This window comes from Sorex araneus, chromosome 5 (assembly GCF_027595985.1).
Source record: "Sorex araneus isolate mSorAra2 chromosome 5, mSorAra2.pri, whole genome shotgun sequence".
Classification (NCBI taxonomy): Eukaryota; Metazoa; Chordata; class Mammalia; order Eulipotyphla; family Soricidae; genus Sorex; species Sorex araneus.
Window position 1 is genome coordinate 215,114,290 of NC_073306.1, and position 15,076 is coordinate 215,129,365.

Genomic DNA, 15,076 nt, shown 5'->3' on the forward strand with positions numbered 1-15,076 from the left:
ACACGTGGAGACATGCAAATCTTATTTTGAGAGAGAGCACTAAGGTGGCAAGGATCCAACAGGATTGCTGGTTTTCCAGTCAAAATGGGAGATTCAAGTCTTAGAGCACCCTTTGATTGAAGCTTTCTCTGTGTCACGTCTAGTCGTTAGGAAGATCTCTATTCCTCTGATTGTCTTCATTCGTTCTATTTGTGTGTGTGTTTCGTGGTGCCAGACCTGGGCCTAGTACATCCTAGGCTTGAATTCTACCTCTGAGTGCTTCCTGTCCTCCGTTCTCTCTGTGGGTTAAAGCTGATTCTGAAATTCTCTTCATGTGACATACAAAAACTCTTTTATGTCACAAACTTTGAATTTTTTATTAATGATATCTTTGGGTAATGAGAATTAATGGCAAACATACATACAGCTGAATTTAAAATATGGGCAAAATATACAGAGGGTTTAATATATCTATCACTGTATCACTGTCATCTCTTTGTCGATTTACTCGAGCAGGCACCAGTAACGTCTCTATTCCTCCCAGCCCTGAGATTTTAGCAGCCTCTCCTTACTCGTCTTTCCCAATGATTGGAGGCTCTTTTAGGGTCAGGGGAATGAGACCTGTTTTTGTTACTGTATTTGGCATATCGAATACACCACGGGGAGCTTGCAGGCTCTGCTGTGAGGGTGGGATACTCTCGGTAGCTTGCCAGGTGCCGGGTTCTCTGATTATATAAAATATATATATATATATATATTTTTTACTGTATTTGGGATATGAATACGCCATGGGGAGTTTGCAAGGCTCTTCCGTGTGGGCAATGGACTCTTGGTAGCCTGTCAGGTTCTCCAAGAGGGAGAACAAGGCTATTAGATGTCTTCCGGAAGCTTGGTCTTATAGTCTCTGGATGTTGGCCGTTGGTGTGATTACTTGGTGCCGGGGGCAGTTTGTGGGTGTGGCTGCCAAGCTACTGGAAAATGGGGGATCTGGGTGGAGAAGGCCCAGTCCCAATCCAAGCAGGCTTGGAGATCTCGGCCCCGGGTCCCGCACACCTGGGTTCCTCTGCTGGTCCCTTCATGTGTGTGGAGAGTGGCCTTGAGCATGGCTGTGGCTAGGCTCTGGAGGTCTTCAACTGTCAAGGCTCTGCTTGGGGCGGGTAGGTAAAGGCAACCCGTCCCCTCCGAGGGGCCCCGATGAAGACACCAGGTGCGGGGGGCAAGGGACTCTGTGTCGCTCTCTTCCGGGAGCTTGGTCTTATAGTCTCTGGAAAGAGACTTTCTGCCATTGGTGGGATTACACGGCGCCGGGGGGCAGTTTGTGGGTGTGGAATATATTAATATGGAAATTAAAACCTGTCTGTTGCAGATTTATGTCCTTAACTTGTAATATTGTACATTCCTTCATTTGCATTTTATATTTTTCTTTTTTTTATATAAAATTTGTTTTTATGTGAAATGGTATGAAAGAGTACAAATATAGAATGATTTCTCAATAATTTTTAAAAAGTTATGTCACATATAGAATTTGTTTTATTTTATAGTGTTCAAATACAATTTTAGTGAATCAATAGTCTATGATTACAATGAAGAAACTCTTTATAACTCTGCCTTAATTCCTAAATTATACAGAAAGGTGTCATAGAAAACTTGTATATAACTAATATAGATACGAAAAGTAGCCGAGACCTTTGCATAACTGTAACATATATCTGCATAGAAAAATAGCCTTTGTGATTGAGTGAAAGTCATACTTTTACATAATGATCACAATCTAATTTCCTAGAGTATGAAAATCAGTTTGCCTGAAAATCTATAAATCTTATACATAACAGTCATAGATGTAAGTTAGGTGTGACTCACTAAGCACAGCAAATCAATACAAGTATTTGTCTTAATGCGGTCTTGTGATTTATTTGCTTCCTAATAAGCTGGTGCATTTCTGAAAATACGAGAGCCAGTTTTTAGGCTGAAGTTTATGTGCCCTGTTTTTCATTGTCATAACAGTTTGGGTAAACCTGTTAAGCTAATGTGGTTGATGACTTAGTCAGGGATATATTATTTCCAAGAAATTTCTAAATAGAGAAAATTTTATTTTTTTCTGTCTATAATTCTGTTGCTAAGTAGAATTATATTACAATAAGTAATTAATTCTGTTGAAATTCTGTTGCGCTTCATTATGTAGAAATTACTATTTTCCTTTCTTAGTGTTATTTTCATCTTTAGCTCTTTTGATTGAGTTTGATTTAATATAACTCTTTTATATTCTTCCCAATCTTTTTAATGATTAATCATTTTCTAATATTTAAATGTTTATTTCATTCATATAAGATTTTAACACAAAATCCAGGATGAGTATCTAGTGAGTATCTGTATCTAAGGGAAGTATCATATTATTTGAATGAGCTGACTAAATCAAACTAATTGTGTTTGGAATTCTGCCTGTCTCTTGCTTGAGACAGAATGGTAGTGAGCCCATGGTTTAAAGAAGGAAAGAAGTAGATTTTGATAAGTGCCTTAACCGAATGAATCCTGTTGGGACATGATTATTTCATTATCGCTGCCTTACTATGCATTTTTCACGTCCAGTGGTGTTTGCTCCGATTTTAACCCCACATCCGTGGCTCACGTGTGTGCGGTCGCCTGCAGCCTGCACGGATGTAGTCTGACTTGGTGTGAAACCAGCCCCCGTAAATCCTCTTCCTGCAAGCCCCAGTGTATGAAGCAACCCCATTTCTCGATTGTCCTATTCCGATGCGGGCAGTTGAGGTTTTGGGTGCACCGTGGCATAGAAGGCGTCTTGGTTTCTGCTCCTTTTGGCCCCCCACGGTGGCTGAGTACAGATCAGGACCCTTCCCCTGCGCTTGCTGGGCGTGCAGACAGACGCACGTGGCCCGTGGGCCGGGCCCTGGGGGGCAGGGAGGCTGCAGGCCAGGGCACTCGCGGCCACGCAGGGGAGGGGCAGAGGCCGTTGGCGGTTTGAGCCCGAGTGGTTCCCGCGCGGCACAGGGAGGCTCAGAAACTGCCCCGCTCAGTCTGGGCTCCGGGGGAGCATGGGGAGCAGCGCGTGTGGACGCTGCACGCCAGCTTTCTCCCCTCCCCCGTCTGCCTCGTGACACGCGTGTCTGGCACACTTACCCACCTGTACCACCAGCTCCTCCGCTCCTGGGACAGAAGCAGTGACCAAACACTGGGGCTGCAGCGCCACCTACTGGGCAGAAGGGACAGTCAGTTTCAACAGGGCTGGGAACACCACGTGTTTGAGTGGACTCGGAAACCCCAAATGCAGAGAGGGGTATATGTTCTTCACTCGAAGAACCCCACCAAAATTTTAGACACTAACTTTCAATATAAAGATCAATGCAGGATAAACATCAAGAATACCTGGAGATGTTTTTAATCTGGGAGTGACCTCACACTATGGAAATGAATAATTTGACTTCAGCTTCCTTAAAGGTAAGAAGGATGGAAAGAATGGAACCCATAAAAACAAATAAATACAAATTGTGTATATGTTTTGTCTTAAGTAACAAAGCCATATGATGTATCATATAAAATCCATGGTACCCGCCAAACAAAAGTGTGAACTAGAAGACAGAAAATAAATAAGGAGAAAACTTTTTCTTTTTGCTTTTTGGGTCACATCTGGCGATGCACAGGGCTTACTCCTGGCTCTGCACTCAGGAATTACACCTGGCAGTGCTCAGGGGACCACATGGGATGCTGGGAATCAAACCCGGGCCGGCCAAGTGTAAGGCAAACGCCCTACCCACTGTGCTATCGCTCCAGCACTAGGGAGAAAACATTTTTTAAACCCCCCATAAAATACATCTGGAAAAAAAATGTTTGGCAAAAGCACAAGTGAAAATAATTAAGATTTTTTTTTAAGTTCAGAAGATGAAAGTTCACGCGTCAGTAGAAAGTTCTCAGGTCACTAAGAGGGAGGTGACTAAACTTTCCTACCAAAGAATTGAGATTAAGGAATGAAACATATTGTATATTGTCATCGAAATACCCACCCCAGCTCTCACAGCCTCGTGGGCTCCGGTTGGAGAGTACAGCAGGTGGGCACTGGTGTGCACGGGACCAGCCAGGCTCCCTGACCAGCACACCTGGCGGGCCCTGAGCTCAGCTGACCACCTGACCACAGAGCCAGAGGCAAGTCCTGAGCACAGCCAGGTGTGTCCAAATATCAATTTTTTAAAAATGTTTGGGTCACACCGGCAATGTTCAGGGGTTACTCCTGGCTCTGCACTCAGGAGTCACTCCTGGCAGTGCTCAGGGGACCATATGGGATGCTGGGAAACGAACCCAGGTCAGCCGCCTGCAAGGCAAATGCCCTACCCGCTGTGCTGTCGCTTCAGCCCCAGTAAATCACTGGTGGAGGGATGGGTGTTTGATCATTGTGAGATTGTAACCCAATCATGAAAGCTTGTAACTATCTCACAGTGATTCAATAAAATTTTAAAAAATTAAAAAATGCTAAAATAAAAGATAAAAAAAATTTTAAATGAAAAAAACAAGTGAAAACAATAGGCGTAAGTGAATGTGCGGAAAACCACTCTCGGGGTCCACAGTAACCCCAAGAGAAGGAGGGACCACTCTGGAACCCCAGACTTGCTCAGACAGACGCTACGGGGGGTAAATGGTGACTTTAGTTCACGGAGGGACATCAACACGCCGAGAGGACATGACACTCGTTCACGTATGTTCCCGGCAGAGGAGGAGAACCAGGATATAGGACTTGGGTGCTCGATGACACAGGGCCAGGAGGAAGCCCTGGGCCCTGCAGGGGTGGCCCCCAACCCACAGCGCAGAAGAAGGCACGGGGGCTGGGGAAGGGCACAAGGCTCTGCGTTCACAGGTCCTGAGTGGGATCCCCTGCCGGCCTGCGTGTGTCGCCCGGGAGACTCATGAGCACTGTGGGGGCAGCCCCAGAGCCCTTCCAGGTGTGTCCCAAGGGTTCTCCGAGCACTGCTGGTGACACAGCTGTCCCCTAGCCCTGCTGGGCCCCAGCATCCAGGCCCGAACCAGCGGGCAGCGTCAGGATTGCCTGAACCTCAGCAGCCCAGGCCTGACCTGTCCAGCTGGTGGGCAGCTGGGAAGGGCCCGGGCTCCCTGGAGGCTGCTGGGCGTGCCCCCAGGGAGACGTGGTGTCCTGACGCACAGTCAGATCCCCTGTGAAAACCATGGGATCTTCCCGTCTCCCACCTGGTGGGCCTGGAGGTCAGGTAGGAAAGACACGTGTCGTAGAATTTTACACGGGTGTGTAAGATGAAGTGAAACAAGAGCCTCACATGCTGGAGACACACAGTCAGCCTCCAGCCCTGCAGGGGCCCCCAGAGCACTGTCAGGAGTGATTGCTGAGCACCAGGCCAGGAGTAACCGCCGACCACTGCTGGGCGCTGTCCCACAGCAAAGCAGAACAACGGAAGGAATGAGCCAGGGGTGATTACCATGGACAGAGACAGGGAAGTTCTTCCGAAGGGCAAAGACAGGAACAATATTCTTATTTATCTTAATGTTTATTTATTTTAATTGAACCACCATGAAAGAGCACCACAAAGCGAGTTATGATTGGGTTCCAGTCACACAGTGTTCCAGCCCCGATCCCCCCACCAGGGCACGTCTCCCTCCACCAGTGTCCCCCGTTTCCCACCCCTCCCTTCACCCCGCGTATGCCTCTGCGGCAGGCACCTGTCTTCTTGCTCTCTCTTCCTCTCTCTGTCCCTCTGTCTCTGTCTCTGTCTCTCTGTCTTTCTCTGTCTCTCTGTCTCTGTCTCTTTGTCTCTGTCTCTGTCTCTCTCTGTCTCTGTCTCTCTCTGTCTCTCTGTGTCTGTGTCTGTCTCTGTCTCTGTCTCTCTCTGTCTCTGTCTCTGTCTCTCTCTCTCTTTTGTGCATTATGGTTTACAACTGGGTGGTGGCTTTGGGTTGTGGCTGGGACTGCCAGGGTTTCCGGAAGTGCAGGGAGGGCGTGTGGAGGTAGCTCGTGTCAACCCCGGGAGAGGCTGGAGATTTCAGCCACAGAACCCACATTCCCGAATTTTCAGCAGATTAATATCTCCGCGAGGTCCTTCCCGAGACAGTGGATTCCGACTGGGGACATGGTGGCGAGTTTGGATTGTGGGAGCAAGCGGCTGCCTGGGGCTCTGCTTGGGCGGGCACTGGCAGATCTGCCTCCCTCCGACGTGCCCCTCTTGTTCAGCCACGTGCGGGTCTGAGGTTAACTGTGGCTTCTGACCTCTTTCAAGACTTACTTATGGGTCCCTGAGCAAGGCCGGGGCTGTAAGGCTGAGCCGGAGGGGGTTTGGGGGTGTGGCTCCCACACACCTCACTGTTGGTGGTTAATTTCCGGGAAACTTGTCCTGAGTGTTGGAGTCTGGCCGGAGACACAGCAGCAGCTGTGGGGTGTGGGGAAGCCTGGCGGCGCCATCAGGCTGCTGATGCACCCGCCCCCCCAGGGCCCAGGGTGACCTGCCAGCAGCACAGTGCTCTCTTCCGGGAGCCTTGTTTCATAGTCTCTGGGTCTTGGCTCTTAATGAGATGGCACGGAGCAGGGGGGCAGTTTGTGGGTGTGGCTGCCAAGCTACTGGAAAACTGGGGATCTGGGGGAAGGAGGCCCAGTCCGATCTGAGCAGACTTGGAGATCTCAGCCCCGGGTCCCGCATGCCTGGGTTCCTCTGTCGGTTCCTTCATGGCCCGAGTAGTGACCGCAGCATGGCCCTGGCAGGGGCCAGAACCCCGTCCTGGGCTGCTGCAGGACCCAGCCTGGACACCCTGGCGGGCAGCAGCCTCCAGTCCAGCAGAGCCTGGCTGGGGACACACGCCCCATCCCGGGTCTCCAGACGGTTGGTGCTCAGGGAGCTTCTCGTCCGTAACATGCTGCGGCCAGTCACCAGCCCGTGGGGGGACCCGGAGCCTCTCCCAGCTCTGGGACCTCCACCTGTGCTCTGCAGTGGCGCTGAGCTGGACTCCCTCAAACGGCCCCCCCACAGCACCGAGAGCTGGGGACCTCCGCAGCAGGTGCCTCCACTGCGGCCATCCTCACCTGCCCCCCTCTGGGCCAGCTCTCCGGGTGGGCCACAGTGAGTCTCGGCTCAGGTGCTCTCCCTGACCAGAATATCCAGGGGCCACCCGCGTTCTCTCTCAGAGGCCCAGTGGCCCCGGGACGGTTGAGAGCACTGGCGCTGGCCCCCGGCCCCTGCTCTGTGCCACTGCCATCTCAGCTGGAACAAGGTGCAATACTTTATTTGGTGGTGAAATATAAATGTTTCTAGTTTCAAATATAGTTGGAATCTCTATGCTAGAAACCAAAGTTATTTTAATCTTTTTCTTTTCTAACAGACCTCAGATCCTCTCTTTGAAGTGGTACTTGGTACCGCTACAGCCATCCCAGGGCTGCTTCTCATTCACCTCATCTTCTATCTGTGAACCTCCAGGTTATCACTCAATTATTTCAATTTTGTCTGGTGATTGGAAATATTGTGAATTGTGTAATAATGATTTTCATTTCGCAGGAAATTAAACACTTATAGATTAATTGCCTTCCCAAGTAGCAATTGTACACTTTCACATAAATTACTCTCTTGATTGGATTATTTTGGCATAAGCCAGGAAAGAACTTTCCAGCTGTCTCCGATTTTCACTTAGCATCCATTGAGTTAATAATGCTAATTAAAATCAATCATTTTATCATTTCATTACTTTTACTTTTTCGTGTCACATTGTACAAAGGCGACGTGATATGCTCATGAGGATGTAAGTGATGTCTCTATTAGGAGCCAGCAGTACTGTTCTGAATCTTTTTTGGCTCCCTGTGCATCTATTCCTGATAAAAGGTCACATATTCTTTTACGTGTCAACACATTAGATTTTTTCTAGGAAGTTTGTGCAACTGTATTTAATCTTCACAATCTTTAGAGAAGGGGTTTGCCCAGTGTCGGAGACCAGGTTTTGGGTGCATCTGAGCCCAGCTACCGTTGTCGTCATAACAGCCGAGTTCATCGTACTTGTGAAATGTCCAGTTGGAGGGATCACAGGCCAGGTGGAGAGTCTCTCCTGGCCTGTCCCACTCAGTGACCGGCACAGGAGACCAGAGCCGGTCCCAGGTGAGGAAGGAACACTAACTGCCACGGGTGGTCTTGGGCTGTGCCACGGGTCAGAGACAGGCAGGGGCTTCCCTCTGGAGAACAGTGATGGCTCAGTTCCCAAGTTCTGGAGCTCACACCACTCTCCCTTTAAGGGCTAGTTTCGATATTCACAGCATTGTGATCTGAGAAGATGCTGGGCGGAATGTCTGTGTGGTTCGGGACTGTGAATATGCCGTCCACTCCTTTCTTGCTAGACGGGATTCATGAGGGAGCTCTGTGATTCCTGCATTATTCCTCTGTGTTTGAGCCTTTGCGTCCCTCCTGATGCTGTGAGTAGCCTGTCCTCTGTCATGGTCCTTAGTGTTTCCCGTTTCGTGGTGTGAGATGATATCTCCTTCTTGTTGGGATTTGCATCTCCCTGAGGACAGATCTGCAGATCAGTGGAAGAGAGATGAATATCCTGACAGACTCTGAAATATATGATCATTTAATCTCTGATAAAGGAGCAAGAAGTGTGAAGTGGAGCAAGGAAAGTCTCTTCAACAAGTGGAGCTGGGAATCCTGGAAATGAAAAACGACTCAGGTCTCTGTCTAACGCCAGCAGAGAAGCCAGATCAGAGTGAGTCAAAGACCTCAACATCAGACCTGAATCCGTAAGGCACTTGGAGGAAAATGTGGGCAGAACCCTCCATGGCATTGAGGCTCAAGGCATCTTCAAAGATGAAACGTCACTGACCAAGCAAGTGGAAGCGAAGATAAATAAACGGGATTACATTAAACTAAGGAGCTTCCCCACCTCAAAGGAAACAGTGACTGAGATACAAAGCCCAGGGAATGGGAAAATTACTCAATACCCACCTGGTAGAGAAATAATATCAAAGATATACATGCACCTGTAGAATTTTACATGAAAACAACATCCAACCCCATCAAAACGTGGGGAGAAGAAATGAACAGACGCTTCTTCAAAGCTGAAATTCAAACAGCCAAGAGGCACGTGAAAGCTGCCATTTGGTTTTAGCCCCTGTTTCTTTTGCCGTAGGTAGAGAAGTGTTTAGTTTGATTTGTTCCCATATTTTCTGTGCTGATTTTATAGCCTTTGTAATGGCACCATATCACTGTCGACCTCTCTGAGGTCTAGTCCTGGAGAATTCCTGCCATATTTTCCTGAATGCACTGAGTCTGATAGGTATAAGTTCTCTTAAGCATTTATTTAACACAGGCCAGTTGGATGTATTGTGAAACAGATATTAAATCGAACATTGCCGAGGGTAACAGCTTTTACAATGTCATTGCATGAATGAAAATATTTAGTACAATTCCTGAAATGTAATAGGAGTCACCTAATTTATGTTTTTCTTGTGTCCATTTCTTTGCAAAAGTGAAGAAAATATTAAGTCATGTCAATATGTCACTATATTAATGAAACATTGTCTTACTATTTAAAAGGTGAAAAATTAGGTTCTTCAAGTCTTAACCTTTTAAAACACTTATTGAATAATAGTTTGTAATGTATACCCTAAACTCTTGACATGAAGTCACTGTATCACTTTCATCCCATTGCTATTGATTTGCTCAAGCGGGCACCAGTAACGTCTCCATTGTGAGACTTGTTATTACTGTGTTTGGCTACCGAATACGCCATGGATAGATTGCCAGGCTTTGCTGTGCCATCGGGATACTCTCGGTAGCTTGTCGGGCTCTCCATGAGGTGTGGAGGAATCAGACCCAGGTCGACAGTGTGCAAGGCAAATGCCCTACCCGATGGGCTATCACTGAAGTCAGTTCTTATAATTGTCCCCAATTTAAGGTTTAGAAAACAAAATATCAACAGTTATGGATGTATTCAAAGCCATTTAGCAGCTGTTGTTAATTCATTTATTTATCTGTGGCACTGGGCAGAGCTCACATAGGCGTCTGCTTTAGAGGACGCTTGGGTCCCGCCCTGCCAACAGCCCCCAGCCCTGCCCCCAGAACAAACACAGGCAGTTTTTCCCTGTTGCTGTGCATCAAACCCCGTGTCTCTCAGAAAGGCTGCAGCTCCGAGCTACCCGCCGGCAGAGGAGCCTGACGGTGGCCGGGGGGCTGCACCTGGGGCTCACGTCTGCCGTCGAGTCTTCCGATGAAGATGCAGACCCCTCATGACTGTCGGAGTACGCACGTTTGAATTAAAACTTGAGGGAGAAAATGAATCTTTTCAAATACATCTTAATAAGTCAGTGCTCATCATAATATCTTTTTGTTCAGTTTAACTACATGTAACGGTGTCTTTAAAAGACACAAGCTATATTATCTAAACACATCCCTAAGTTAGAGACACTGGCTGAGCCGCAGTTTTAGGGTTCAAACAATGGGAATTTTTTTTTTTTTTGCTTTTTTGGGTCACGCCCGTCGATGCACAGCAGTTATTACTGGCTCTTCATTCAGGAATTACTCCTGGCCGTGTTCAGGGGACCCTATGGGATGCTGGGAATCGAACCCGGGTCGGCTGCGTGCAAGGCAAACGCCCTCCCGCTATGCTATTGCTCCAGCCCAACAATGGGAATTTAAATGCTGGTTTCATGATTTATTTACTACGTACAGATCTTTGTTTTTAAACTTCAGGCTTTTAGTTTCTCATTCCATCTAGCAGCTCATTAATCTAATCAAAATAAATTATTAAAATTTAGTGTGTAAAGAGCAACTTGGACAAAGATGCAGTTCAAGGGGTAGAGCACATACCTTGCCTGTGGAGCCCCGAGTTTCACCCCGACATCACTTCTTTCTCACCCACCTGGAAGACTCTGGGAGGCTGCCCTCACACCAGACACAAAGTATCCTGCAAGGATTGGGGAAGCTTTAGGTGCTACAGTGTAGCAGATGCTGTGTGCAGGGTAGAATGGTCCGGGTCTGGAACGTCAAAGCATTTGTTTCTTGCTACATGTATTTTGAACATTTGCTACCTTTCTCAATTCACGTATTCCCTGGGCAGAAGCTGTGACTGGGTTTTCCACAGATACTTAGACCCTCCCTCTTTGTCTTCTCAGCAGACTTCCTTGAGACCATGCTTTTGCGAAGTTCAGGAAAGTTGAGTGTGGGCACCAAGAGCGGGGGAGCCGAGAGCCTCACCCCCACCCCTCGCCCAAAGACCTTGCGTTGCAAGTGCCATCACCACTGCCCAGAAGATTCGGTCAACAATATCTGCAGGTTGGTCTGATGCATTATTCAAACGTGGTTGGGCAGAAGTTCTTCCTCAGTCAGAGACTCAGAGAGTGGTGTTTCCAAGAGCACCATCTGGGTGATAGGACCTGACTCCACTCAGTGTCAGAGTTTGTGCTTGTGTGAGAGAGGGAAATGTTGACTCACGCGTCCCCTGAAATGCTCTCCTGACCTTCTTCCTACCTCCAGGTGTCCATGGTTCCAGGCATCTCCTCATGGAGTAAAAATAATTTATTTTCTTCAAAAGATTGGGTCCCCCAAGTAAATTCTACTGTAGGGGTCACTAGAGGTGTTTGCTCTTTCTTGAGCACCCATCACATTTTGGTATTAGGATTTAGGAGAGAACACCTAAATGTGAGGAATATTCACAGATCAATGATCAGAAGCAAAAGTGACAATGCTTATGTGAGTCCGTTGTCGTTAAAGATATCCTCCAAGCCCTAGAGAATGAACTCACAGGACCACAGTGCTTGCATTCTTAGTTTATTGTTCCACTTGAAACTTCCTAACCGAATTTCCGTCTCTTCCTTCCGTGGGCATCTCTGTGCTGTCACCTGTATTTGTTTCCTGAGGCAAGGGTGAGAGCAGTAGTGGACAGCGGTTTGCCCAGCCTAGGGGTCAGAGTGTGTTCAAGGAGGAGAGGAGAATCAGACAGACATCTATCACAGAAGCTGAAATGTCACAGAAATCTTTCATGTTAATTTCATACTGATAATAGCAATGAAATGGAGAGGCACAGTCTCCCTCGAGAAGGGTGATACATTCAAGGTGGGAGCTGGGACAGAAATCCCAGGTGGAATATCTGGGCAACCATTTGCACATGTCCAGGGAAGGGACAGGAAGTTGAAATGGATATTTTGCTTTTTTCTCTGAAATTTTTTTCCAGAAAGTTTTCTCCTGGAAACTTTAAAAGTGTTCCTGAAGCTTCCTATAAGGTGAAATATAATATATAAGATACTACTGTCACTGTCACTGTCATCCCGTTGCTCATCGATTTGCTCGAGCAGGCACCAGTAATGTCTCCATTGTGAGACTTGTTGTTACTGTTTTTGACATATCAGATATGCCACGGGTAGCTTGCCAGGCTCTGCTATGTGGGTGGGATACTCTCAGTGGCTTGCCGGGCTCTCCGAGAGGGATGGGGGAATTGAACACAGGTTGGTCGTGTGCAAGGCAAACGCCTTACCCACTGTGCTATCGCTCCAGTCCCATATATAAGATATCTCCCTTTATTAGCAACTCATGAAATATATATTAGGTGAATGACATGGAGAAAAGTTGAGTGTATTCACTAATGAATTTATAGTTTAATCAACAGAACAACTCCTAGCACAATAGGGAAATCTTGTCACCATGAGATGCATGGATTTTCTACCCAGAGATGTCTGGTATCTTGACTCTTGTACCATGGAACAAAGTTGGGATCACTGAGTACTGTGTCAAGGTAGAAGCACTCTAAAGCTCAGACAGTATTTCATGGCAAAACTACCTATTATAGAAACAGAAATAATATGAGGAAGTTAGCAGAAAGAAGCAAATTAGGGGTCCAAAGCTATAGTGTAGAGGCTCTTGCCTTGCACATGGCCAACCAGCTTTGACACCTGACACTAACGATGTTCCCTGGGCCCTTCCAGCAGTAATCCCCGAGCACAGAGCTGGGAGTCAGTCTTAAGCACCACCGGATGTGGCCCCCAAATCAAACCAAAACCAAACAAAAAACGAAGAAGCAAATTAGATTAGCATTTTATTATTTTGACTATGCTTGTGCGAAATAAGTGAGTCATTCGCATTTGCAGTCTAGTGATTTTATACTCAGTCTTTTCCATCACTCAGATTCAAACTATGGGACCTCTTCTCTGGGCTTTTGAAAGGACTGAGGTACAAGCACCCGGAGGTTGCTTTAGCTGGAGTGATGGTGGGGATTGATGATTTGCTTTTTCTTTGAAAAGTTTTCTTGGCTTTAGTTTACTGACTGTGTTAGATTGACAGAAGTTAATACAAGGAAGATAACGGGTGTGCGGGAGTGAAGAGCAGGTTTGGGGAGAGCTGAAGGGTGGTGTTGGCACGGCACACGGGGAGAAAGCGACCTCGGCTCGGGCTGTCCCAGGAGGGAGGAGTCGGCTGCAACCCAGAAACCTTTAGAAGCAACATTTATACTGATGAATTCAACATGGGAGGGGGCTGGGAGGACACCTTAGGTTTGGGGCGTCTAGATTTGTAGGAGGACAGAGGGGCGGGATGCGCCTGCTGAAGGTCGAGACACGGTCAGCGTGAGAGGCCAAGGGGAGACAGGAGAATACGCTTTGGCGCTCAGAGCAGAGGTCAGGAGAGAGCCTGGCACGTGTGGGGTACGCGTGCCTTTGTGTTGCTCGGGGGCTCCCTGGAGCAGTTCTCAGGGGCCCGGGGACAGTTTCCAGTGGAGTCAGCCCGAACTGTGCTCCTGAGAGCTCAGGGCCTGGCCTGGTGGGAACGCACTGCCTGATCCCGCCATGCCGTGAGGCCACTAAGACCAAGTCTGGTGGTCCCCGGGGGTCCATGACTAGTCATGCACAGAACTCGGGCCAAGTGCTCCAGTCCTGGGAGCTGGCCCCTGCCGTGAAAGAGGCGACCTCCCAGCCAGAGCAACTCACCCAGGAGGACCTTCCATTTTAGGTGATTGTTCCTGCGTCCACGGGGTGGGGGGGGGGCAGTTGCTTGGGACCCTGCTCCATTGGGGGGGGGTGCGTCACACGGCTCTTCTCTCTGGGGAGGATGCTCGCCAGGGGGCTGCCTCTCTTGCTCGGGTGTGAGGGAGAACCTCTCCAAGGCTGTGTCTCGCCGTGTGCTCCAGGCTGCTACTTGCCCAGTCGAGACTGACCAAGCTGGAAGCCCTGGGGAGCCGTCTAGGTGGGCCGTCTAGGTGGGCCGGTAAGGGCTGGGGGTAGTGACGGGTCAGTCTGCTCAGCTGCCGCCGCCCGGCCCTCAGACACTGAGAGGTGAGAGACAAGGGCCAGTCGTCCGGAGACGCAGGACGAGAGACTCTGAGCACGGCCGCCCCGTGAGACGAGGTTCCACGGGAGCGAGGGTGCAGGGTGGGCATCAGAGAGGGCGGGGGTGGGGCGGGGGTGGGGGGCGTGCAGCGTTGCAGTCAGGTCCTCTGGGGAGCTCGGGGAGACTTAATGCCCACACTGGAGGTTCCACGGGAGCGAGGGTGCAGGGTGGGCATCAGAGAGGGCGGGGGTGGGGCGGGGGTGGGGGCGTGCAGCGTTGCAGTCAGGTCCGCTGGGGAGCTCGGGGAGACTTGATGCCCACACTGGAGTGGGCTGACGGGCACCGTGATTCGTGTCAGAGACTTGAGAACAGAGGGAAAGAAGAGCCCAGAGACGCGGCAGCGCGGTAACCATGGCAACCTGCAGTGGGGCGGGTGGGCCCTGACCGGAGCCGGAGGCAGCTGCCCACTGCGGATGGGGCATTCTAGAAACACCGCACGCTCACTCCCACCCGACCTCAACTGTGCGGCTGCAGCAGCTCTCCAGAGTGTGTCTCCCCGTCTCCAGGCGGGAGCTTCCAGACCACCTGGCAGGTTAAGTGATTCTCTGTCCACACCTGCCCGAGGAAGGCTCTGCGGCTAGGGTTCCCAGGCCTCGTTCCTGACCGGCAGCTCACCCCAGCACCGGCTCTCGGGAAACCCTTCAATTCTCACGTGCACTCTTGAATAAAAAGCGCATCCCTTTGCTAATGAGATATCGACTCCAGTTTGGTCGCACAAGAGCCGGGATCAATCACTGTGAGCCACAGCTCAGGTCCTGTACCCTCAGACTGAGAACAGACCA

The 15,076-nt window shown here is 49.1% G+C and overlaps 1 protein-coding gene across 6 annotated transcripts in view; it reads left to right on the top strand.

Annotated features, from left to right (window-relative positions):
- BMPR1B (bone morphogenetic protein receptor type 1B) overlaps positions 1-15,076 on the top strand; it is a 129,272-nt gene that overhangs the window by 82,907 nt on the left and 31,289 nt on the right. For 3 of the 6 annotated variants that reach the window (XM_055139707.1, XM_055139709.1, XM_055139706.1), the window contains one exon: positions 11,093-11,252. The exons of 1 other annotated variant lie outside the window; for it this stretch is intronic. In XM_055139707.1, the coding sequence (XP_054995682.1) occupies positions 11,110-11,252 (143 nt within the window). In that variant the 5' untranslated portion in view covers positions 11,093-11,109. The remainder of the gene's footprint in view (positions 1-11,092; positions 11,253-15,076) is intronic. 2 more of the 6 variants (XM_004617939.3, XM_055139708.1) reach the window with 1 other exon arrangement.